Source organism: Eubalaena glacialis, chromosome 13 (assembly GCF_028564815.1).
Source record: "Eubalaena glacialis isolate mEubGla1 chromosome 13, mEubGla1.1.hap2.+ XY, whole genome shotgun sequence".
Taxonomy (NCBI): Eukaryota; Metazoa; Chordata; class Mammalia; order Artiodactyla; family Balaenidae; genus Eubalaena; species Eubalaena glacialis.
Window position 1 is genome coordinate 41350191 of NC_083728.1, and position 24701 is coordinate 41374891.

General features: G+C 39.6%; 1 protein-coding gene across 1 annotated transcript in view; it reads right to left on the reverse strand.

Annotated features, from left to right (window-relative positions):
- Positions 1-1138: 1138 nt before the first annotated feature.
- Positions 1139-24701, reverse strand: part of TMX4 (thioredoxin related transmembrane protein 4) — a 43695-nt gene continuing 20132 nt past the window's right edge. Inside the window, exons 5-8 of the mRNA XM_061208818.1 lie at positions 19373-19418; positions 11622-11723; positions 6913-6976; positions 1139-5273 (exon numbers count right to left, since the gene is read on the reverse strand). Coding sequence (XP_061064801.1) covers positions 4909-5273; positions 6913-6976; positions 11622-11723; positions 19373-19418 — 577 coding nt within the window. The 3' untranslated portion in view covers positions 1139-4908. The remainder of the gene's footprint in view (positions 5274-6912; positions 6977-11621; positions 11724-19372; positions 19419-24701) is intronic.

Below are 24701 nucleotides of genomic sequence, written 5' to 3' on the forward strand. Positions count from 1 at the left end.
ACAATAATAAATTTCTCGTTCTCAAAGTCCCTGAGATTTAGGAGTCTGTTAACACAGCCTAGACTAGACTAATCCAGTTCTCAGTCTCAAGAGGATCACATGTCCTAAGAAAGATGTGTCCTATTATTGTGGAACAGGTTCCAAAGAGCCTCCGAGATTAAAGCAAAGCGGGGGATTGCATTTTGCACCTCAGTGTTGTTGGCTTCAAAAGATGCAGGTTTTGTTCCCAAGATGTATGACCAAGTTCAAGTAGGCTGAGATACCACATAATGGATATTTTTCCATTAGCATTCTGAGCCAGTTTCTCAGTGGGGAAGGATTTGGTGGTATGGAAGTTTAACCATTTTTTTCTTACTACACCCCCCCACCATCTTTCAAAAGTGAAAAATCCAATATCCATTATTTCAGTCCCTGAGGGTGTTTAATAAAAGAATTGCTTCATGTCCTTTGTGCTTTTCCACTGCTATACTGATAGGAAGGGTCAGGTGTAGGTCAGAGTCTTCTGAATGCCCTAGGAGACCAGGTGGACTCACAGTGTCTTGAAGGGTTAGCAACATCCCTTGCCATCCACTCTAGCCCTGGTCACCTCCAGACCTCAGGACAGAGGAGACCTCAGGGCAGTGAGCTTCTATAGGAAACACGACGACTGTGACAAGGAGGAAGCCTTGTTTCTCTGCACTCATTCTTGGTTTTGTGAACCTTCCAGAGCAGCTAAAGGCAAGGGTTCAGGTTTCATGAAGTCAAGGAAAAGAGGGAGAAATAAAGAGGAAAAATGCACAGACAGGATGGAGGATGGACACACGAAAATTATTTTTTAAGGAAGTAATATTTTTCACTGCCTAGGCAAATGACTTTTGTGAAATTCTTACATGAAAAGCAATACACTGTTTTGTTTTTACTTAGTTATCACCATCATTAGGTTTCGATGCAAGTGGAAATTTACAATAAAATGAAAACAAATAGCATCAAGGATGATATACAATTCTGTGATAAGGTGATTTGTAATTCAGGCAATGCCCTGCTTGAGACTCATATCCTGATTTCCCACTCCAGTTGCTGCAGAAGCAAAAAATACAGAGATGAAGAAAAAAATAATGAAGTATCACTAGGCTAAAAGATTAAGACCATTACAAGGATATAAATAACGAATTTGTAATGTATTACAATACAAATAAACAGTATTTTTAGTATAAAAGCTGCATTTGCACGAAGAAGCTATTTAATAACAAATATGATTAAAATACATCAGAAACATGTTAAAGTTGTATGAGTCACATATGTCACAGTTCACACGAAACTTCACTGAAAATAAGCCATCTGAAGGCCACAAGTCCTGGTCTGAAACTATCAAAGGCCTTTCAACCAAACCTCCTGGTTCAGGAAACATGCTCAAAAAACTGACCCATCTGGGTTCATCAGATTTGATGACTCCATGTTTGGTTTTCAAAACAAGCTATGAGGGATCAGAACGTAGGACTGAGGTAAACAGATACTAAACAAGAAGGAACTTTTCTATTAGTGCAAAAGATTTACATGAATACTTCCCAAAATATTATATTGAAAGAATGGGTCAACCACACATTTAGAATACTGGCAGAAATAACACTTTAACACTGAGATGAAGGACATATCGAAACTACTGAGACACATTAGCAAAAGCACCGATCTTCCCCTTCTTTATCTCACTTCATGCCAATTTAAGGTTTTATGCTAAAAGCTCAGGTACATTCTATCATTTCTACCCTTTTTTGGAGTCTTTAATGTTTCCCATTCTGTAAAACAGGCTCCACTCTTAAAGGACTTGGTAATAAAAAGTCACATGCCAAGTACTTGCCTTAAAAGACACTTTTATCATCTACTCAAATTACACATAACCAAATCCTGGAGAGACACCATAGCTATCAACAAGGATTTGGGCCATAAGAGAGTCAAAATTTGGCTTTCTCCACCGTCAGTATCAACCTGACCAAAGCTTGTTTGCTTTTTGTCACGTTAGTAATTTTGGATTTCTTTTTGTAGTCAGAGAGGCCGGTGGCTAACAGGGATTGTGCTCCCGAGATCAGGCTGGGGGTGCGTGCCCATGTGGTGCCAGGCCCTGTGAGCTGAATGAGCAGGGTCTTGCCCCATTCATGCTTACATTTCAAAGGGAAAGGAAGTGGGATTGCCTATATGTTGCTTCAGCATGAGATCTTTAAGCAAGTTGGGGTGGTTTGGCAAGAGATGAATAATAAAAGAAAGAAACTAAGGAAAATGTAGCTAGAAGTTTCAGATTTTCCCTCTAATCAGTGAACAGGCACCCCATTCCCACTACTCACACATAAAGCACTGCACCCCCATTCCCAAATGAACAGTTTTATTTAATTTACCTAATTTTGATATATATAAAATACTATTCTGTAACTAAATGATATTGTAATATAGGGAGGCATGATTATTTTTTATTTTTTCAATCAAAATCATGTTTCCATGCACTTGACTTCTGGATTAAATATATTATCTACAGGAAAAATCCATCAATCCTATTGAAATGTTAATCTAATTTTAAATTATTTGGGGTTGACTTTTTTCCTTTAATTTTATATTCAGTAAGTATTGAAAATGAACCTAAAGGCTAGAAGTAGAAAGAAATTAAATTAGATGTATACATCTTTCATCAGAATATTAAAAAAAAACAAAAACAAAACAGGAAAAACAGTCCCCGTAGCCAGATACTTCAACTTTTAATGGATCCGGTTCTCCAAACTGTTTTATTCCTCTTCCTCCAATTTTTTTTTTTAAGTATTGCTGAGAAAGAAAATACATTTGTCTCATTAAATAATCAGATACTATTTGGAGTCCAACTGGGAATTGGCCTTACATTTATAAAAAGCCAAAGTAGACTTTACTTCTTCATTCCTTCCCCTTTAGTGAAATACTTCACTTAAAAAAAAAAAAAATTATTTCAATATTGCGGGGGAGGAGGTATTGTACAGAAAAGCCGAACTATGAAACCCTTCTTTTTCCATACCCTTGAACTTGAACTCAATGATCTTTGAAAACTTTGTTTCAGCTGATTAGAAAAGAAAGAAAATGCAGTGACAGGAGGGCAGATCCAGCTCAGCTCTGATCCAGAAAGGCTTCCTGGTATCAGGGAGATGGAGCTGCCTCCCTCAGTACCATGGTGCTTTGTGTGAGGAGGTATCAGAGCCCCAGATGGTGGGAGGGGCAAGAAATGAGCACAAATCAAGGTTTTCCCAGTCTGTCAGTTCTGTGATAGCCTCAAACTTGAGGTTGTGCTGCTGTCTGAAAAAAAAAAAATTACTGGCAACTCTTAATGAATGTCACTGCACTGGGGGATGAGACTGTCAGGTCACTGAGTTGGGAAGATGAAAAACAACCAACTCTGAAAACTGGATTCCATCAGAATAAAAACTCCCTTTGTATGAGGCTTGCAACAGATTCCTTCAGCCACACCAGGGTAGAGTTTCAGAACCTCCCCCTCCTCTAGTGAGCCCGAGTTCAAAGTCAGTACAATGTAAGGGTTATTGAAACAGCCAGATAGGCATATACTGCGTTTTTCTTTTTAAAGATGACAGAAGCTTTTTGAATTTCATAAACCTGCACTACTTATTATTCTGTCTGGACCCAAAGGGGTGTAGGATCAACTTTAGACATCTTTCATAAGCTTGGAATCTAATATCATGAATTTATTCTAAGACGCAAATCAGGTAGATGGATGGATTTTTTAAAAGACATTGGGCCCCCTGGGTACTTTTAGCAGGTTGAGTATTGAGAGATTTACAGGGATAAAATTCTTTACAAGATTAAGGAAGAAGGAAACGAAACCAAATCTTTCATTTCCACATATACACTTTCATCAATTCTTTCACCAAAAGCACATCACTGAAGGAAAACCAGAAATGGTTTTTCAGTTATTATTAAAGTGGTTCAAGAGCCAGGGAACCCCTTGAGATGGAAACAAAACAACACAGTATTCAAGTTTTCTTCATAAGACTACCTTGTACTGGCAAGACTTCGGAGACTTCTGGCTTCAAAAAGAATATTGCTAAAGGAACTTTTTGAAAAAAAAAAAAAATGACTACATTTTGGCTAAAAACAACAAGAAAAATCTCTCTTGTAAAACCCCTACTTCCTTTTGAATCTCCAAAGGTTACAACATTTCATTTGAGATGCTTGGCAGTCATGGCTTCATGGGCTGTGCTTCTTGATTATCTAAACCCTTAAGGTGGAATAAACGCGGCTGATGTCAAGCAGACTGCTGTCTGAGTCCTCTCACTAAGGACGTATTGTGAAGAGTGTGAGGAGCCTGCAGGCCCATGGTGGGAAAGTTGGAAATGTTAAAGGTAAGAAATAAAACATAAGAAGGGAGATTTAGAGAGTTAGGAAGATTTCCAAGCTCTTTTCTACAATAATATCCAAGGCCCTCTCAATTTCTATCTCTAAAAAGTACCCTTGTACTATGGTACCTGATGTTTCTTACAGTTTGACAAAAATAAATATTCAATACAAGAAGAGGAAGCAAGATATCAGCTACACCCTGAGGACGTTCATTCGCCCTGCTTTCATGTTAGGGGCCTGCAGCCTTGTCTACTGCCCATGAACAGTGCTCATGATGGCTGGGGATTGCTTCCTCTGGTCAAAACTCTGGAGCCCCAAGGAAATGAATTTATTCTCATCACAGGTCCCAAAGAGACCCTAACAGCATGTTTGTTTTTCTGTATCCTGACTGTTATGCCTGAAAGATTCTCCTTAACATATATGAGACTTAATGCCATAAGACTACATGGCTAGAGATCATTTTTTAAGAGAAGCTTGCTCATTCAAGAAAAAAATAAGGATTTGGTTTAAACTGCAGACCAGAAGGAAGCTGACATATTCTTTTGGTCTGTATCCTTGGAAACACTGTCATCAGGCCGACGGTCCCTTGTCGGCATTCTGACTTCTGCGCTGTCTCACTGTGTCTTCCGCTGCCTCTGCGCCAGCTGGACGGGGCTGCTCTGGGGTATTGTCTTCAGTCCCACCAGGTCCTTCATTCTCCTGGACCTCCCTCAGGGGCCCCTGGTCCCGGGCATCACTCCTCTTCTCGTCCATGCCAGCAGCCGGGCTGTCCTCCTCGTCCTCCTCTGCTTCTTCCTCATAACCAAGGTCTTCTTTCTCTTCTTCGTCATCTACAAGGCTGTCCTTGTTTTCTTCTTCATTTGAATCATCCTTTTCTTCCTCTGCATCCTGCAACTGTTCAGTTGTATGAGTCTCCTCTGACCTAAGATTCTGCTCTGTGGAGGGAAGAGAGGGGAACATCCTCTGAATAAACAATGGGCATTCACAAATACTGTATGCTTTCACTAGTATGTGGAATCTAAAAAAATAAAACAAATGAATGTAACAAAACAGAAACAGACTCATACAGAGAACAAACTAGTGGTTACCAACAGGGAGGGGCAAGATAGGGGAAGGGGATAAGAGGTACAAGCTACTAGGTACAAAATCAATAAGACACAAGGATGTAATATATAGCATAGGGATATAAGCAATATTTTATAATAACTTAAAATGGAGTATAATCTATAAAAATATCAAATCTCTCTGTTGTATACCTGAAACTAATATAACATTGCACATCAACTATACTTCAATCAAAGAAAGGTCATTCAGCAATTGAGTACATTTAGCTGTGAAATGAAACAATGGGGCATATGACAGTCTTCTCCATCTTGGAACTATGTTATCACACAGGACAGATCTCTGGATGACATCCTAGCCCTACCCATGGCCTCTCCACCTCTCTCCGGAGACTTCACTAACCATGTTGACTTTGGCAGAGCCCAGGGGCATGGAGGGCAAAGGTTCCTTTGTGCTCTGTATTTTATACCTTGTAGAATGTGCAGTGACCCACTCACTGGTCATGGTGATTGGTTCAGAACTGTGACTTAAGCCAAGCCAATCAGAGTACTTTCCAGGAGTTTTTGGCCAGAGTCAGGAGCAAAAGCTTTCTCTCTTTCTACAGGGACTGCTAAGCTGATAAAATGTGAGTTGGGGCTGTTGAAAGCTACTGAATCAGCTTCATGGAAATAGAAACCTATCATCCCTTGGGCTGTGCATGAAGCCAGAACATCCCTGGATTTTTCAGTTTTGTGAGCTAATAAAATTTTCTTTTTTCCCCTAAGTTGTTTTAAAATGGGATTCTGTTACTTTTAAGAATTCAAAGGAACATATTTTATAATTATATATGGAAGTCTCAAAGCCTTAAAAACGTCAAGAACTAAAAAGAAATATAAGCTTGTTTAGTTGAACTCCCACATAAAATTCAACAATTATGAAATCTCGTAAGAGTCTTCATGGGGACTTCCCTGGCAGTCCGGTGGTTAAGACTCTGCGCTTCCACTCCAGGGGACACGGCTTCAATCTCTGGTCGGGGAACTAAGAACCCACATGCCTCACCACACAGCCAAAATAAAAAGAGTCTTCATGCAAACAGTAGGAATAAAAGCATGGAAATCCAGGGGTATTTGGTCCCAGGAACAGTGTGAAATAGTGAAAGGATTTGGGGAGATGGCTTTTAAAGGACTCAGGACAGTTACTGGTGGCACACAGTAGACACTCAGTAAGTGTCAGTTCCCCTCCCTCCCTGCTCATTCCAGTTTCAATGAAGGAAAAGATGTCAACTGATTAATGAAGGGCAAACAATTCAAGGGAAAAAGCAATTGCCAAAATGAAATGTTCCTTAATTTAAGAGAGGAGAAAAAAAAATTTTTTGCTCAAATCTATCTAGAGAACATATTTCAAAGGAATTTGGTAATGGTGATGGTTTGGTCACCTAGCAAATCAGGGGAAAAATCCACTATCTATATGAGCATGAAAGGGCACACCACAGAATTCCAAAAATACTCTATCTCATGAATCTGTCATGCTTACCAGAACCTTCAGATAAATGCCTTGGAAGTGGCAGATAGAAACATTCTGATATGACCACCAAGACCTGGAGGGAAAAATGTGATTTCACAGTGAGTGGAGAGGACATTTGTTACCGAACAACCTCAAAGTTAGGTCCTGCTTCTATAACCAGACATTCATAGACAAATATCAATACATAGCAATTGGTCAAAAGTCCTCAAAAAAAGACAAGGGTATAATTAAGAATTTTCTATTTTTCAAATGTGATATAACGTAGGAAAACACTATTAACTCTAGAACAGGGGTCACAAAGTCAAATGTATACACACAGCCCACTAAAAATAGATGAATCAAGCAAGTGTAAGCAAACAGACACTATCAGCCAAGTCTAAAGTGATCTTTAAAGAAGAAAACATATTCTGACAAATAAATCTAGTCTGTACATGGGTTGTCCTTCACCAGTGGGTAACCCCGATTGCGTGGAAGAATACTTCAGGGTGTAGAATTCTTAAGAGTCCTATAAGAAATGACTACAGGGACAAACTGTGAGAAAACACTTCAGTGCTGTGAACTAAATCCCATTTTAAACAGTGATTGACTGGCTTCACACCTCTGACCTTGAATGCAGCATTGAGTCACTTGCTACTTACTATAAACATGCTGTTTCCCTTGATGAACCACAAGCTCCTAAGAGGCAGGTTCATTCTAGTCCATGTTCCAGGCCTGGGTGGCGTGGGCCGTGGTGAGGAAACTGACAGGACGACGTGTGAATCGGGGCCAAGTCAGCGGAAGCCCCTCGCTCTCTACGCCCTCCCCATGTCCTCCCCTACACAATGCACAACACAGAGAAGCCAGCACAGGAGGAAGCTGCCCACTGAGAAGGGCTCCACAGTTCCTCTTGTACCTAGCGAACTCCTGGAGCTCACCTGCACTTTGAACAACTGCCCAGTCTTTAAAATAGGAATAGTACTTCATAAATGTGTGTTTTTAAGGGGCTCTAAAATTTTAAAAACCCAAAGTCATCATCCTTTTGATTCAATTTTATAAACATCAGATGAGAACCTCACTTTGATTATTACCATCTGTATATTCATTTATTACTTTACTTAATATTTGGCTCATTAGGTTCAAGATACCATGTTAACTTCTGAGGGGAAGGGTTCAAAAAGAGAAAAAAAATGGCAGTTTAATTATAAAGCAATATGGAACAGCAGTCTCATTAAAAATGAAGAAAGCTCTTTGATAGATACTTAAGAGATACAGAGATTACAACCAGTTATGGGGGTGAGGAAGCCTCTAGAATGACCACTTGAAAGGTGGCATTTAGGGTCCTGGGCATGGTCAGGAGCAGATGGGCAGCAGCAGCTATCTGGCTCTTGTAAGCGACACCAAACTGGACCACAGGGGCTCTTGGATTCAGAGAAAGGCCTAAATGCCAGGCTGAGGAGACCCATGTGCTGGGCAGTGTTCCTCCTTGGGAAGGAACAAGCTCCAAGCCATCAAATTGATTTGAACAGCAAAGAGGAAAACATTTCCATCTGAAAAGACTGAGGTTGAAAACCTATTTCTAATATGACAGTCACTTGCTTATAGTAGCTATTCACTGGACATAATGTTCTTTGTGACTTTTTTTTTTCCTTTTGGCTTTCTTAATACCAACTGGAGGGGAAATTTTTGGTCCTTACACATTGCAAGGGAAAGAAGAAACAGCTGCCAGTGACAAATAATTGGCATTTACAACAAAGCCTGGGAGGGAGTAAGTCCCACCTGCGAGATACCTGGGCCATCTAGAGTGCTAGGTAAGGGGGCCTAGCAAAGACTTACGGGACACCAGCCTCAACCTTGTCAGCTGTGTGACCCTGGGCAAGTCACTTAACTGTTCTCTCACTTGCACTTTCTCTTGAAAGGACAGGCTTGGGACTAGTCTATCACTAAGGGCTGTTTTATGTCTCTAAGAGTACATAATTCCATTATACTGTCTTCCTTCCCAGAAATTGGGAGGAAAACCCTCTCATTCTATCAGTTCAGGATCTATTTTCCAGTCTCAAGAACCACTGTCTTGGGATGAGTCACTTTCTGAGCCACAAAGAATGGCACTGTTTAAAAACAGGGTCTATATAAGGATTGGTGTCCTCATCTTCATCTTCCCTTCCATGGTTAGATTTTCAGGTTTCAGCTTAGCAGACAGCCAGGCATCTAAAAGAGGAGAGTAGACGGATTTGCCATCTTTCACAGGAAAGATGAAACTTTCTTCCACTAGGAACTGGTCAGCAGCATGTAGAAAAATAGTCCACCCAAGCTGCAAAATCCAGACACTGTCTATACATACCAACCGAAATGGAGACCAGATAATAGAGGCAGAAGATTGCTACCTGTGTTTTCCATTGCTTTTCTGCCTGTCTACAGCTTTGCTATCTTCCATCCTTCAAAGGAGAGTTGCTGATGTCAGAAAATGATGCGGCCTGAGTGATTTGATACACAGACTATGCACTTAAGGATCTTTCCCATATTGGTTTAAAATGCAAAATATATACTTGATTTCTAAAACTGAGCCCTTTGTTTACATGAGAAAAATAACATTTAGTAAAATATTTCAACCATTACTAGGCTCCATCAAGACAGCAAACAAAAATCAAACTAGCAGCCTTGTTTTGACTTCCCATCTTTTAAAATTAAGGAAAAACAGGAAATGTAATAGTCAGGCTTATGGGAAACAATGACTTGATCAGGAAATCACTTCGCTATGGAAAACATCCTGCCCCTCCTGGCCACTGCATAAGTTAAACTCCATAAAGACTCAGAGAGGGAAGGAGACCCTCCAAGGTCACCAAGACCAAGTTTCACATAACTGCACACTGGGCCTTGCTTTCAGCCCCCAGTTAATGGCAAAGGTGACACAGAGCAATGAACTGCTCACCTGGAGACCTCATTGAAGGCAAAAATTCTAGCTGTTGTGTTTCTTTTAACACGTTACAGTTGTAGAAAAGGCATTTTGAGCAGAGACATGTGTTTGCTATTTTATGGAAATGTATTAACAGAAAACGTATGAGTCTATTACTGCTTTGAAATTATTATTTCCTTAAATAACGTTCTCTTCCCAACTTCTTATGAAGGAACAGTAATCTCTGTCACTTAGTCACTTGAATAGTCTAGAATCAACTCTCTTCTTTCTTCAGGTCAAGCCTCTAATAACCTTCCTACACTGATTATTTGACTCTAAGTTTCCAAATAACTTAGGGCTTAGGCAGGCCTGACTTCTTGGACTTAAGGTCAACCTCAAAAGTAAAATTCTAAAACTCTTTATGTGAGAAGAGTTTTCAATGATCTTCCAATAGGCCCACACTCAAACTACATTCTCCATAACTCCATCTCAGAATCGCCCAGGATCGCATACTGTTCCCCTTACAGAAGCCTCACACTCATGCAGCTCCAGAGTAGACGGTAGATGGGAGAAGCACATTTATATCCAAAGTCAAAGTTATATCCAAAGTCAAAGTTATATCCAAAGTCAAATCATTTTAGGCCAGAGCATTAGGGAAATGTTAATTAGCAGTAAGATTAATGCGGCAGAATGGAACATACCTAGGACCTAATGAATGACATATCTAAGTTCTATCCTCACCCATGAAGTTAACATCAGCAATCAAATGACAAATATAAACCATAATATGAAGTAAGCATGTTCATAGCAAAATAAAATCGAGCTTCCTTGGCTCCTTGGAATATGACTTTGTAGTACCAAGTTGTGACTTGCTATAAAGGCGACTGCTAACATTTTAAGCTTATTTTTTAAAAGACCTTGCAAAAGAGCTGAAATACATTACAAAATGTAAGGACAGACGTTAAGACAATCTTACCTAAAGGGCTGTCCTTTTTATACAAATTTTTAGTGATCATCAATTATTCCTATCATACAGTGTTTAAGGGCTATGTGATTAGTATATAGTATAGTAACTTTTACAAACTTCTTAGACTTTAAAACTCAAACTGATCAAGTGTAGGTAAAGAGAAAGATTTCAAAAATATATACAACCAAGAGTAAAACATGCCCAAACATTTATAGTTGCCTATATAGTTAAGTAAATAAATGTATTATTCCAACACTTACCTAAAACTCTAGGGAGAAAATACACACATACCTAATGGATAGTAATTTTCATATCCAAAGAAGACATAGTGATGTGGTTTGCATCTTATTTTTTCACATAATAATGACTGTGTTTTTTATCCACATTATCTTACACACTTCACCTTGGGAAAACTGCAGTGTATGTATAAGCAGCTGGTGAGTTTAGAGGTTCAATTTGCATATACGAACAGGAAAAATCATCTTGTTCACCCAAGGAACAAATTCACAGCTTTGGCCTTATCACCACAGTGTTCTAATCAAGTAGGCAATTTGTGAATTCACAGCTGACTCAGTTGTCTTGGAAACTGACTATGAATTCAAGTAAGTCTCTATTTCTTTCTTCATCACTGCCTATATTTTGGGTAGCACATGACTTCAGAATATTTAAGGGAGAGGATTAGGCAATAATAATTTAATGAATTTTCCAGTATTTCTCAAATTTCCATTGAAAGCAGTATCAAACAAGCAAATGTTATTTAACTGCTTAGATTACACACAAAATGATGTTTGTTTATGAGCTTTTTCTTTCTTGGCTGCTTTCCAGTTTTGCATGAAACCAACTGGCTTTAAAGACAAGAAAAAGATTGGCAGTATCTCTTACCAGACCCATGAAAAGGCCAAAAATCAAGGTGGCTATGATGAAAAAGACATAAGAACACCAAGCAGGAACTCCAAGGGTCACTGTGAAATAGTTGTGAAGATGCTGTAATCAGAAGAAAAAAGTAAAAAGAAATATATTTATAATGAGGACTAAGAATGTTTGAATCTCCCTCTTTACCTATAACTCAAGTCTGCAAATTGTTTCTACTTATATGAGCTCCCACAAAGGTCGTCCAGTGGTTTATGCATCTATATGATTCTTCAAGAACAAGTCAAATTTTACAACATTGAGAATCTGAGAGTAATAATCAAGGTCATATCTAGTAAGAGTTATACTTCCTTGAAGTTCATGATCAAATAGAACTCTGGTAGAATTGGTTATCTAGTCCCTTCTTCCATCCTGAGATTTTTTTTGGTCGCTCTGCCCTAATAATTTATAACCTTAATTTTTACTCATAATATGGCATCCATAAAAAATTAAACTTCTTGGGTCTTTACCAATTTTTAAGTAGAGCTAAATTACTACTTACGGAACATCAACCATTTAAAATGTCTCCGTGCTTCCTTTTTCTAATCAGACTCTTATTGCTCTACCCTCACCCATCCTTAACAACTTTCCTAATCACCGTAAAACCTGAATGTAATAATAGAAGAAATTTTCCAGTTAATTCATTATGAACAAATAAGATTTCATCAGTCTTCGAATAGAGTGCACATCCCTTCTTGTTTACTGTCCCCTGGGACTCTATTTGATGCCAAACACTAAAAAATAAGTGAGGAGATACAATCTTAGCTAGAAATTATTTACATGCTAAATCATACAGGAATTACAGATATGAACCTGCTAGTCTGGAGTCAAAGCACATTTATATGTGGACTTGCAAGAGCCATGCTGCCTCATGATGGCTTTGTGATCATCTATTTTAGGCTCTTACAGCTTCAAAAACATTCACTAAAAAACCAATAGTTTCATGATTTTGTTATGTCTATAGATAGTTTTATCTATAAAATTACTGGGCACAGGATGAAATGGCTTCAAGCTAAATGCCACCAGCAAGCAGATATAATGACTAAATGACTTGCCTAGAACTGATAAGGTTGATGAAAGTGAGGCCAAGATTCTATTTTAATTTAATATTTCTCAAAACCTAAGTTAGTCGACTTATCTCCCATTGGCTTCTCAGTTTATAACTGTCAATACAATTAAATAATATATTTTATTCTGGCTTAATTCAGAATAATAAACAAAAAAGCTTGTTAACTGATCTAGAATAATCTGAGATCTCTTCTCTCCAATTTTTTACCCAGCAGTAGAGATATATCTAAAGACTCATCAAGTTTTTCAATACACATAATCAGTGTTCAATAAATATTTATTGAATAAGGAAAAGATACTAGCAAATCCTTAAACTATTCATAAGAAACGCAAACAACTCTTGATTTGAAAAACCGTCATCTGTCCTCTGTTGATGGCACTGGTCGTCACTGTCTTCAGCCAGGGCAATTATTTATTAAGAATAATCTAGTATTCTGCAGCCCAAGTAGGCGAAAGAGGTATTTGGGATACAAAATGTTGTTTCATTCAAACTCTGTTCAATGGAAGTTTTAAGATGCATTGCACAGTTCTCTACTTTAGAAAATTTTGTATATTGAACATAGTTTATTTATGCTTTTCTTGATTATTCAATGTCATCACCAAGATTAAACTGTGAAATGTGCCAAAGAATTAGAAGACATGGAAAGCCAGTATTCCTTTGTGCTGACCCATGGATGTATGAATTCTGGCACTTGCTTCATAAGTAATATCTGTCCATATAGTTGGAATGAATAACAGCATCCAGTTATAAGTCCTTCTGGACACTGTCTTGTGCCCTTTTGCAAAATAAATGATTTAAGAAACCCTCAAGAAATTTTCTAAGTTATTTTCTAGGATTCAGTAAATTGTGAGCCTTTGAATCACTGTGTTCTGAGCCACAGTCTTAGTGCTTTCAAAAACATCCTCTTATTATAATAGGTTCCACTTCAATTTTCTGGTATCAACTTACTCTTTAAAGGGTTTATTTGAGCTTCTTAGAGAAACTCTGCCATCTTGTGGTCTTTTTAGGTGATTATTACTAAAAGCCTCATTAATCAAGTGGTGTTCTCACAACTGCAGCCACAAATCTTTACCTGTTTACTGTGTCTGAGTCCACGATGGTTGCAGAGTGCCTTTAAGAGTATTAGGGTTCCTGGTACTAGGCACTTGAAGTTTTGCTGTATATATGCTTCCAAGTAATAACTGATTAAAACTGATCTAGTTCAATTTTAGATTTCTGTGTTTCCTTTCGTTGCCAGGCAAAGTAACAGTTTTCACTTGTGGAAAATACTGACCTAGTTCAATATTATATGTGCTCATTACAAGGAAGCATCCTGTTGTTTACTTATGCACGAAAATGTCACCTGCTGGGCCCAATACCTTATACTTTTGCAATAGGTAACTGAATTAGAGCTAATTTTTGGCTACATACATTTTGGCTACATACATTTGAATGAGAGAACTAAATGAAGAATAAACGAGAAGAACATTCCAACCAGTGGTCAGATGGATTTAAGGAATGGAGCCAGGCCAAGGCGTCCAGGGGTCAGAGGTGGAGCCTCCTCTCCCCAGGGAGGCCAGCACGCCCTCTGGGATCTGTACTACTGCAGGTCAGGTTAAATCCCGCCCAAGGGATTTAACCCATCCAGCCCAGCGTTGCACAGTCTCATTCAGAGCTGGGCTGGCCCCAAAGGACAGAGAGCCTTTTGAATTTAAATCCCATCTGCATCACAGGATATACCCTGAGGAGTTTGGGGACGATCCTTAAACCCCTTTCAGACACAGATTAGAACCCTCAAAATATCCATATCCTCCCTGTGTGGGAGTAGCTCAGAAAGCCTTCTCCAGTGATCGCCAACGGCTCACTTCCCCTTCTATGTTCTACCCTCTCAACACCTCCAACAAGACACAAATCTGCAGCCTCTTGTAGGCTCGAGGGGAGATGACTTGTGGATGGGCACCATCTCACTGTAATATGGTTCCAGATATTTTTACAAAGAACAAAAAATCCAAAAACAGTAAGAGAAGAGACACCACCATCTAAAACACAGGGGGATGTTTTAGAGTTTTAAAATTCACTCTGGTTGTTCTCCAGTCTAAACATTCATGGCCTTTAATTCTCATCATGAGACATTTATAAAGCATTCAATCTTCTCCATCACACAGAGTGTCCTCCCAAGACTGTAGCACACCTTACTGGAACTAAAATTTGCCATATGCCTGCATCTTTTCAGAACAACAGTAACACTGAGGAGAGGTATTAACTTACATCCTATATTAGCTCAGTCAGCAGCACAAGTTCAACAAATAAAGTCATGCTTAAATACATTCAAATGCTAAACCTAGTTAACAAAAGTGCACATTGTACAACTGTCATAAAACCCTATTTCAATCCTACCAACCGTGGTTAAAAAATAAGTGAAAAAAGATAAAGTATTCCTTGTTGTCTAATCAGCGGAAAAAGTAAAATAATGATGACAACAATGATTAATGAATATAAGTAACAAAAAACAGTTCTCAAGTACATGATAGGTACCAGGTTCTATGCTAAGCACAGAACAACTGTCTATGGCAGGGAAAACAAATGGGTTGGGAAACATACAGCAGGTGGAGAACAGTGACTTATTTCCTGGAAGAAAGACACTACCTCTCGAGTCTCTGCAGCCAACTGTAAAAAGAGATGAGAAGACATGAAGGCTGGGCAGCCTGTGCACACATGTGCTCTCGACACAGGATTCCGAACCATGACTGTGGCACCAGCCTTAACAGCGGTGCTTCCCACGTTCAATCTCTGCACATCATTTTCATGGCATTAGCCCTGCCTGTACTATCTTTGAGACTATTAACATTTTTCATTAAGTTGAGTCACTTTTAAGTTGATTAAAATTTTAATGACATTTTATATTGCTACTACAGACAGAATATCAGTATCAATTCTGTACCTAGAAGATGTCTACTCTTTGAGAAACTTCTCTTGTACATCTTGCAGGCTTCAGTGAATCCTGTGAGGTGGGCAGAATGTCAAGACTATACATGAGGATAGGAATTAGAGCTAAAGTGGCAATGACTTCTATGAGTTTATTTAAAAATTAAAATATATAAGTGGATACCATCATGACTGGATTTGAAAGACAACTGGAATTTTGGTGACAGAAAGAACCCTTCAGATTATCTACTCTTGCCCTACACTGTGGTATAAATTACCTATCAAGGATCCCTAGGATTCTAGGTGACAGCAGGGAACTCACAGGACCTGGCTTATAAGACTGTTCAAGGAACTTCCTCACCTCAAGGGTTTATTCAAGCAAGAACATATGAGAGATCAATACAGAGTTAAGAAAGCCAAATTCAGACCCAACAAAATCCCTGAGTTCATCAGAACTCAGCTGTGTGGGTGTCATCACCAGGTGACCTGGCATCCTGAGGACCAGTTTTTATCTCCAGGATGCCAGACCCAGCAAGCTGGCTTCAGTCCTAAGGAAGAAACTCAAAGACTTTAAGGAATCACTAGTTCAGTAGGCTCTGATCTTCTAGACATTGCTCTTCTTTTTGTTTTCTCTTTTTCATTAGAGAAAACTTAGAAATACAGAAAAAGAGATTTAAAAAAATCAGCCACTATTTCAATATCAGAGGTAACCATTGTTGATATCTGATTAATTTCTCCCTAAGGCATTTTCCTATATACACACAAACTCCATATAAACGAAACACTACACAAACTGCTTTGTTATCTCTTCCCCCACTTAATAATATGCAATTTTCCCTATGGAAGTATCTACATCTAACTAGCAACCCATCCACGGGACACTGTTGCTGAGAAAAGACTGACTCCTATCTGTCTATGCATCCACAAAAATCTCAGTATGGTAAAAGAGACTGTGGATTGGCATCAACAACCTTGCCTCACTGGCATTAGCCCCTCTGCGTCTTTCTTTCTTCCCTGTTTTTACCTTCTTCCTCAGAGTCTTTACACTCTTTTAGTTCCAGTGCTGTGTTTCTTCTGTTCACTGTTAATACAGTTGCACTACAGTTTTATATTATCTAGACTTAAGTTAAAAACAGATTATGTTCCCCACAATTACATACTCAACATTGATGTGAGGACCTTGGGCACGGGAGAAGAACCAGCTAAATAAGCTAACTGAGCAGCCAGGTGGTCAGCTAGGAGAACGGGCTCAGTAAGGTATCAGTAGTTCTGTAAGGACAAGGCAAACTATACCTAGAAGTTGCAGTGGGAATCAGAGACTGATGCATAGCCAAGAACTGGGTCACACCAGGCCAGAGATCATACCCTCTGAATAAGAGGACAAGGGCTGAATTCTGAAAACACAGGTGGTGAGAGCCCTTCCCAGAGAGTTGATGAAAGGCTGGGGACTTGTTTCTAAGAATAAAAGAAATTACAAAAGTTTGTCAAGAGGCTTGGGGAAACCAGATGCTGATACAGAGGGTAATACCAGATTTCTATTATAGATATTTAAGGTAATGTGTACACATATGAGGAGACTAAAATAACCTACAAACCTACCATCTATATTCTTTTAGTCATGTACATCCCCACCCTGCCCCCCACCACACATACACACACAATCTACAATCAGGGCAAATGTATTAGTGACCCCAATAAATATAAATGGACTAAGTTTATCAGTGAAAAGAATTACTTCTTGCTATATGCTTTTTAAAAGATTCACTTAAAACATAACAACAAAAAGGTTGAAAGTAGAAAAAAATATCCCAGGTATGCATTAACCAGAAAGAAAAAATATGGTATTAATATTAGACAAAATGACCTAATAGAAGGTAAAATGCAATTGCTGTGTGTCAAATTCTATAGTTTATCTTATAAAATTGTATTTTTTGTTCTTTTTAAAAATATCTGGAAAGTCTAAATACACATATATATAAAATATATAAATATCATATATACTTTACTTCTCAATCCTAATAAGAACATCTTAATTGGTTATTCAGAGATGGATCATATTCTATTCTCCAAATGGCCTTTTCTCTGCAGTCCAGTGCATCCACACAGAATCCATCCATGCTGCCCAAGGCTGTGCACTGTGCCTACAAAGATAAAACATCAACTCCTGGCCTCGATGTGCTCCAAATGCCACACATTGTAATCATTTGCATGACATGATGAAAAATTGCAACTCCTTGTTGATCAGCCAAGCTATAAGAGGTCTGAGCAATCATTTATTTTCCCTGGTACTATCTTTGAAAATAAAACTACTCTTTAACAGTGTGTGAAGGTCACAATCAGCTTCCATCTAAGCTCTTCTTAACCCTCAGAACAAATTCATCTCTTGACCTGCAGTTATGATAGATTCTGTGCTAAGATCTTGATGATGATTCCTCACACTTATTAAATTATCCTCTTGGATTAGACATTATATGGTTATAAGGTTTTCAGATAGCTATCAGAATATATGACTCCATTGACCTTTAGTGTCAAAATACTGCAATAGGCTGAATCCCTTACTCTCAGTTCCTGGTTTGCAATTCGTAATTCTCAACCTTTGAATAAATTTCTTGCCAATATTACGAAAATATCAGAAGAAAACCATATGAAACTCAAACTATCTGAAAAGAGGAAAAACGCTAGTTATTGTTTAATATGATATACAAATGTCAAAAAAAACAGTTAACAAGTTTTAACCAAAAAAGACTGAATCTAAGTCACCAATTTGCTCTCTGTTTTAAAAAACAAACAAAAAAACCCTAAAGTAGGTATCTCACAAGGCAGGAAATGTAATACAACTGAGAAACTGGGACACAAAAAATTGTTCTTAAATTTCCCTAAACATACAGTAATATGCATGAAAAACAGAGAGTCTTCATGAGCTCCCTGAATATTAAGTTCCAAATATGATGCATGACCTATAATCATAGCTTAGAACAGACAAATATAGGGAGGGACTCACTTCTAAAGATCTTTTGAAATACTTCAAGGATATATATTTAATTCCACAGCAATTTTGTCAAATCTGGTAGGATTTATTAGTTCACCCTACATGTAAAGAGGAGCAAAAGCTTATGTGATACATTCAAGATTATGTAACAGTTCAACATTTTAACCTAAATAAGTTCTAAGTCACTGAAAGGACTCAGTGAAATGATACAATCACACATATCAGGGGCTCTCTTCCTTAAAGGGCCACATCATAAATATTTTAGGCTTGTGGGCCATATGATCTCCATCACAACTACTCATCTCTACCACTGTAGTGTGAAAGCAGTCACAGAATACAAGTAATAAGTGCATGTGACTGTGTTCCAACAAAACTTTATTTACCAAAAAGGGCGGCCCGGCCCTCCCACAAGTTGGCTGATCCCTGACAAATCTTTGATCTGTAGGGAGATTACAACAATGGGAAAATAAGATGAAGTGAAACCACATAAGCCCTTTCAGCTTTGTTAAGAGGATTCATTACCAATCTAAGAAAATATGACTTTGACACAGTAGTTACAGGTCCCTGTCCAATTTATGTCCTTAGAAGGATACAAAGACACATTTCCACTGTGACCCCATGTAAGAGTAGTTGTGTGGCTTAAAAAGAAAACGGAAATTATAAAACCATTTATAAGTGTTATTTTCCAATTATTTAGAAGCTACCTTCTCACTCTTAAAAAACCCCTCTGCCAATATAATAATAAAGGGCATATTTACTCACCCATATCTTGCCAGAGATGCTAAAAAGACCAGCCATTCCAGACATCCTAAAAAAATAAAGAGAAGGAGAACCACTGGTGATGTATAGTATTAAAAAAAACAAACACAAGATTCAAGTCACAAGGACTACTCCTCCACTTCTTGCAATACATTGTCCTCTCTCCTGGATTCATTTCCATCCTTACAGAGCTTAGACCCCATGGTCACCATCTGAATTACTCTGCTGTAAATACGGTCAAGTCCCTGATCCTTTCTCCCTGCACGGTGCATGCCTGGCGAAATGCCTAACCCTGAGCAGCTGAATGTCTCTGGGGAAAAATCACGATCTCCCCTCACAGTCACAAACCTCAGCGAGCACTCAATACGGCCCAGTCCCACTGTAATCTTTTAGGCTCTTACCTGAGATGATAGCTCATATCCTTTTCTCTCCCTTCAAACTTTACACACCTTCCCCTCCCCATGCACTCTCAGCTAACAAACACTCCTTGTCTGTCACTGCGAAATCAGAAGCCATTATGTGATCTCTCTTATCTTCCCAGCAGCAAATCTGAGCCTGGTGTACAACTGCATCCACCTTCTCCTATTGCAACAGAGAAAGTCTACCTGCCTGAACACAGTCCAAACCCTCCACTCGTGCCTTGGACCCCATCCCTTCTGTCTTGCTAATGACTTGGTTTTTCCTGTCATCCCATTTCCTGCATCAGCAATTTCTCCCTCTCTGCTGGATCATTTTCATCTGCATGAAAACATGTTCTACCCTCTCTCATCTTTTGAAAAGAGCATCATTGGACCTCAGATGGCTCTCCAGCTTAGCTTCACAAACTTCTCCAAAGAGAAGCCTACGCTTGTTGCTGCTTCTTCCTCACCGTACCTTTAACCCATTCAAATCTGGCTTCCATCCCCACTACTGCACTATCACTCCTTGTCAAGGCCACAATGACATCGCATTGCTTCACTCAATGTCTTTGTCTCAGACTTGATCTCCCTTAACCCCTTGGTAACATGGGACACAAGTGACTATTCCCTCCTTCTTGAGCACCTTTTACTTGGCTTCTAGGAAACTGTGTACCCTCGCCTGTCCTCCTGCCTCACTGGTACTCATTTTCAATTTCCTTTTGCTGACTCCTTCTCTACCCAACTTCTTAACTTTGGAGTGTCTTGTGGCTCAGGCCCAAGCACTTTTCTTTTTCTCTCTCTCTAGGTGATCCCCTTCCTTCTAAAACTTTAAATACCATCTATATGCCTTGTATTTGTGTTCCTGAATTCTCCATGGAGACCCAGTTCCATGCATCCAACTTGACAGCTCTACAAGGAAGTCTGCATCTCAAACTTTACATGTCCAACACTGAACCCTTGATCTTCTCTTGTTCAAATCAGTAACTGGTGCCAAGACCATCAAGTTCTCAAACCAGAAACCAAGGAGTTTTGTGTGTGTGTGTGTATGTGTATGTGTATGCGTGTGTGTGTGTGTCTGTGTGTGTATGAATCTTCCCTCTCCTTCACCTGAGCAAAGTCTACCTTTAAAACATATTTTATTTTTAATAGTAAAACAATTATTAAAACATTTTACAACTACATTTATATCATATACAAATCTAAATTTCATTTAAAAGTATCAATTGATAGTGGTGTTGGATTCACATTAGCAATCACTACATGATCAAAGAGAGTGCTTTCCTTTGCTTTATTACACAGTTATAAAAATAACTACTCAAGTTTCAGACTGCTTTACTTTTTTTCTCCAGGTATACTCCTTTCTTTAGGGCTCCTAAAGCTTCAAACAATTGTTCCTTCCTATCTTTAAACTCAGTCCTGTCTCAGTTTAATTCAACATCTATTAGCAGACATTGATTTCAATCTTATTCTTCTTAGCTATTATTATGACATACAGGGAAACAAAAGAGGCATCAAAGAAGCTTAACATTTACCAAGTGTTTTTTATTTATTAGGGGCCAAGATTAGCACTGAATCTCAGTCTTCAGGGAAGAGCTGCGAAAGTGAGAACTATGATCGCATCTTCCATTTAGAGACTAAAAAGCCTGCTGTAAGTGGGCTCTGAGAGATGCTAAGTTTAATCACTTGGTTAACCAGTGATTGAGACAGACCTCTCCAGTGGAAATGCAGTTTTCCCTTGGTAATGGGTAGGTCATTTGCGGGGTGATATGTTGGCACCATACGAATACCCATTACCCCACAATCTTCTGCCCAAGAGTTTTACATCTATTGATGACAATGGCCCTGGTCGGCCATCATGCTACTTTCATGCATCCACTCCACACGATTCCTATAACATTTAATAAACTGTAATATTATACTTATGTTCGGTATTCGGAAGGCATCTGAAGTTGTACGGCACTTAATTTAAAAGGCTTTAAAGGCCTGTTCAGCAGTCACTTGTTAACAGCAGAACTATAATTTTATTAGCACCAGCTTCCAAGTCTGCAGTGGTTCCCAACTTTGGCTGCTCCTCAGGAACACGAGGCTGCCCCACCAGTACCAGTGTAATCAGGGTCTCTAGGGTGGCAGCCAGGTGTCAGTAGTTTTCAAAAGTCCACAGGTGATTCCCCTGGACAAGCAAGGATGCGAACCACTGCTCTCAATCATAGCAATGGCATTTCTTACCACTTCAAATTCAGAAAGGTAGAGTTTTGGCGAGTCAATAAGCTGGCTTTACAGTTCTCTGAAAATGTGAAGAAAGTGCAACACTGTCAGTTTTCGCTAGAAAACTAGTGCTCTTGAAACTCATAATTCCTTAAGAAGAATCCAACATCACAGACGTTAAGCCACACTGCATGATTTTTGGGAAATCGAGTCCAGAATAAGGCATGTTTTCTGTCCAATTCTCAAAGAGATCACACTAATATTGTATAAGTGATTAAGAAGGGCCCAGACCTGGAATCCACGACAAAGAAATGAAGCTGATAATTCGGTGGAGGGAGCAGAGACGGCAGCAGCCTAATTTTGCCTACGGGGTCCAAAAGTGGCCTCAAGTAAGTTTCCCTCAGAGAAGAAACTGACATCAGCATGAAATACTAATGATACTCAGATATTTCAAATCTATCCCTAAGCCATTTTTTTCAACCAGAAATTTACTGCATTTCCCAAACTACACAAAAGTAAAAGTTTCAAATAAGAGCCCAACCATCAGTCATGTCCATCTTTCTGGCAAAAGTCACACAAAAGGATGATGGAGAGAACATCTTCACAACAGTTACACACTTCAAAACCACAAGCACCCAACCCAAGGGTATGTTAGCTAGAATTATGTAAGATTCACCTTTTAATCATGTCCTGTGTCCTGCCAGGTCCTGTAAGGAGGGCTCTCACCCAGCCGGCAGGCCAGGTGTGACAGTCAAGCTCCTCCTTCCCCCACCCCCACCCCCGGCCCCCGGCCTACTGATGAATGTCCCTGAGGCTGAGTGGTGGGAGGCGGGAGCAGACAAGTGGCCCAGGTGGGCAGCAGGAGGAAAGTCTTTGTATGTTATAACAATGACAGTGATGCTCATGACAATGGGACTGCTCAAGCTCAAACCGTGTCAACAATGAGGATACAGAGCCTTAGTGAGACTGAAGACATGAGAATCTATTTGTTGGCCCTGAGCGGGCAGCAGCCGGAAAGTGAAAGTGCCACTGGATCCCTCTCCCTCTCCTCTGCACTACAGCTCCCATCTTACCTGGTCCATCACAAGGAGGGAGTCTGGGTAAAAGGGTGGCCCAGAGTGGCAGGGATGCCAGGAGGGGACAGAAGGAGCTCTGGGGTGAGGAGTGAAGAGAGAGAAACGCCTCACAGGCACTCCGGCCACCAGCTGTCAGAGGTTCTCCAGGCCAGGCCAAACTACAGGTAGGGAAGTTCCGAGCAAGGGGAGCTGTAACCCGAACACGGTCAAAGTGATGACTGAGAACGCTTAATCCCTCTGTCAGTCAAAGAAAAGCTGCTGTGTCTTCAGCCCCCATCACTAAGGAGGCCCAGCACATTACTGGATTCTGGGTACTGGAGAAAAATGCATGCCTCATTAAAGAGGCCTTGCCAATCACAAGGAAACAGAGCACCTGTGGGTGCAGTTGCCTGGTCCTGGTATCTCAGTTTTGCATGAAGGGGTGACAGCTGCTCTTTGGGGGGAGATCTCTCTCACTTCACCACCTGAGGCAAAGCTGCTGGCAACAGGGTCTCCATTTAGAGGCTCCCCTGAGTGCCTGAGGGGGCTCTCCTAAATGCCACCAGTGATGTGCACCACAGCACCACCACTGTTCAACCTCAGCACCCACTCTGCACGGCCACCAGTGGTGGCCCCGCTCAGCAGGCAAAACTCAAGGCCATTCTCACTGCAACAGGATGAGGCCAACCTGCAATACTGACCTCAACCATGTCCCTCAGGAGGAAGTCAGAATCTCATTTCAGTCTATTATCTATTATAACCCACCCAAAGCAGCTTAGAGCAACCTGCTAATTTTTGTCATCACCAATAATCACAGGGGGAGAAAGGCCACCCCCACCCAACTAGAGAGGCCACTCCCACTACCTGCAGCCCAAAGGGGCACAAGGCACTTCAGTTAGGTTTTGCAGCCCCCATTCCATTGGTCTGGGTGGGGTCAGATGGGTATAATAATAGGGTATTGTATTTATGATTTTTAAAAAGAGTTCTTACCTTTAACAGACACATACAAAAATATAATAAAATGACACATTTGGTATTTGTTTCAAAACAATTGATTAAAAAAAGCTATAATTTGATGATCATTATAGGTGGGTAAAGGGTACATGGGGCTTATTGTACTATTTTCTGTATTTTTATGTATGTTTGAAAGTTTCCATAATAAAAAGTGAAAAAAAAATTGAGTTCTTGTACAAAAATATAGAACAAAGTGGCTCATACCATTATGATTTGTGTATGATTCATACATGTAACAAGCAAAATAACATGTTGCCTTAAAATACTACCAGAATATAATAAGGAGAAAAATGCAGATGGATGAATTCCTAAAAATGCCACACATCCACTGGTAGCTACAATTTCCAAATTCAATACATCATTCCCAAGGTAAGTTAAAAGGCAAACATTTTAAAAGGAAGGTCTGAAAAACATACATTTTTCAAAGGATCACCTGCAAGTTTAAGAATTAATTCCAAGTTTTCTACATTCTCAGAACTCATAAAGTCTCAAAAATCCTGTGGATCAGTCCCTTTTCCAGCCCACTTTCCAACCTTCTGGAATATGAAACCCGTACACCATCCAGTGACACCTCCAATTAACAGCTGGGTTGCCACGCTATACTTCTCGGCTGAAGGCCCAGATTCCTACCCAAACACCTTGCGCCACCATGGCTGCTTT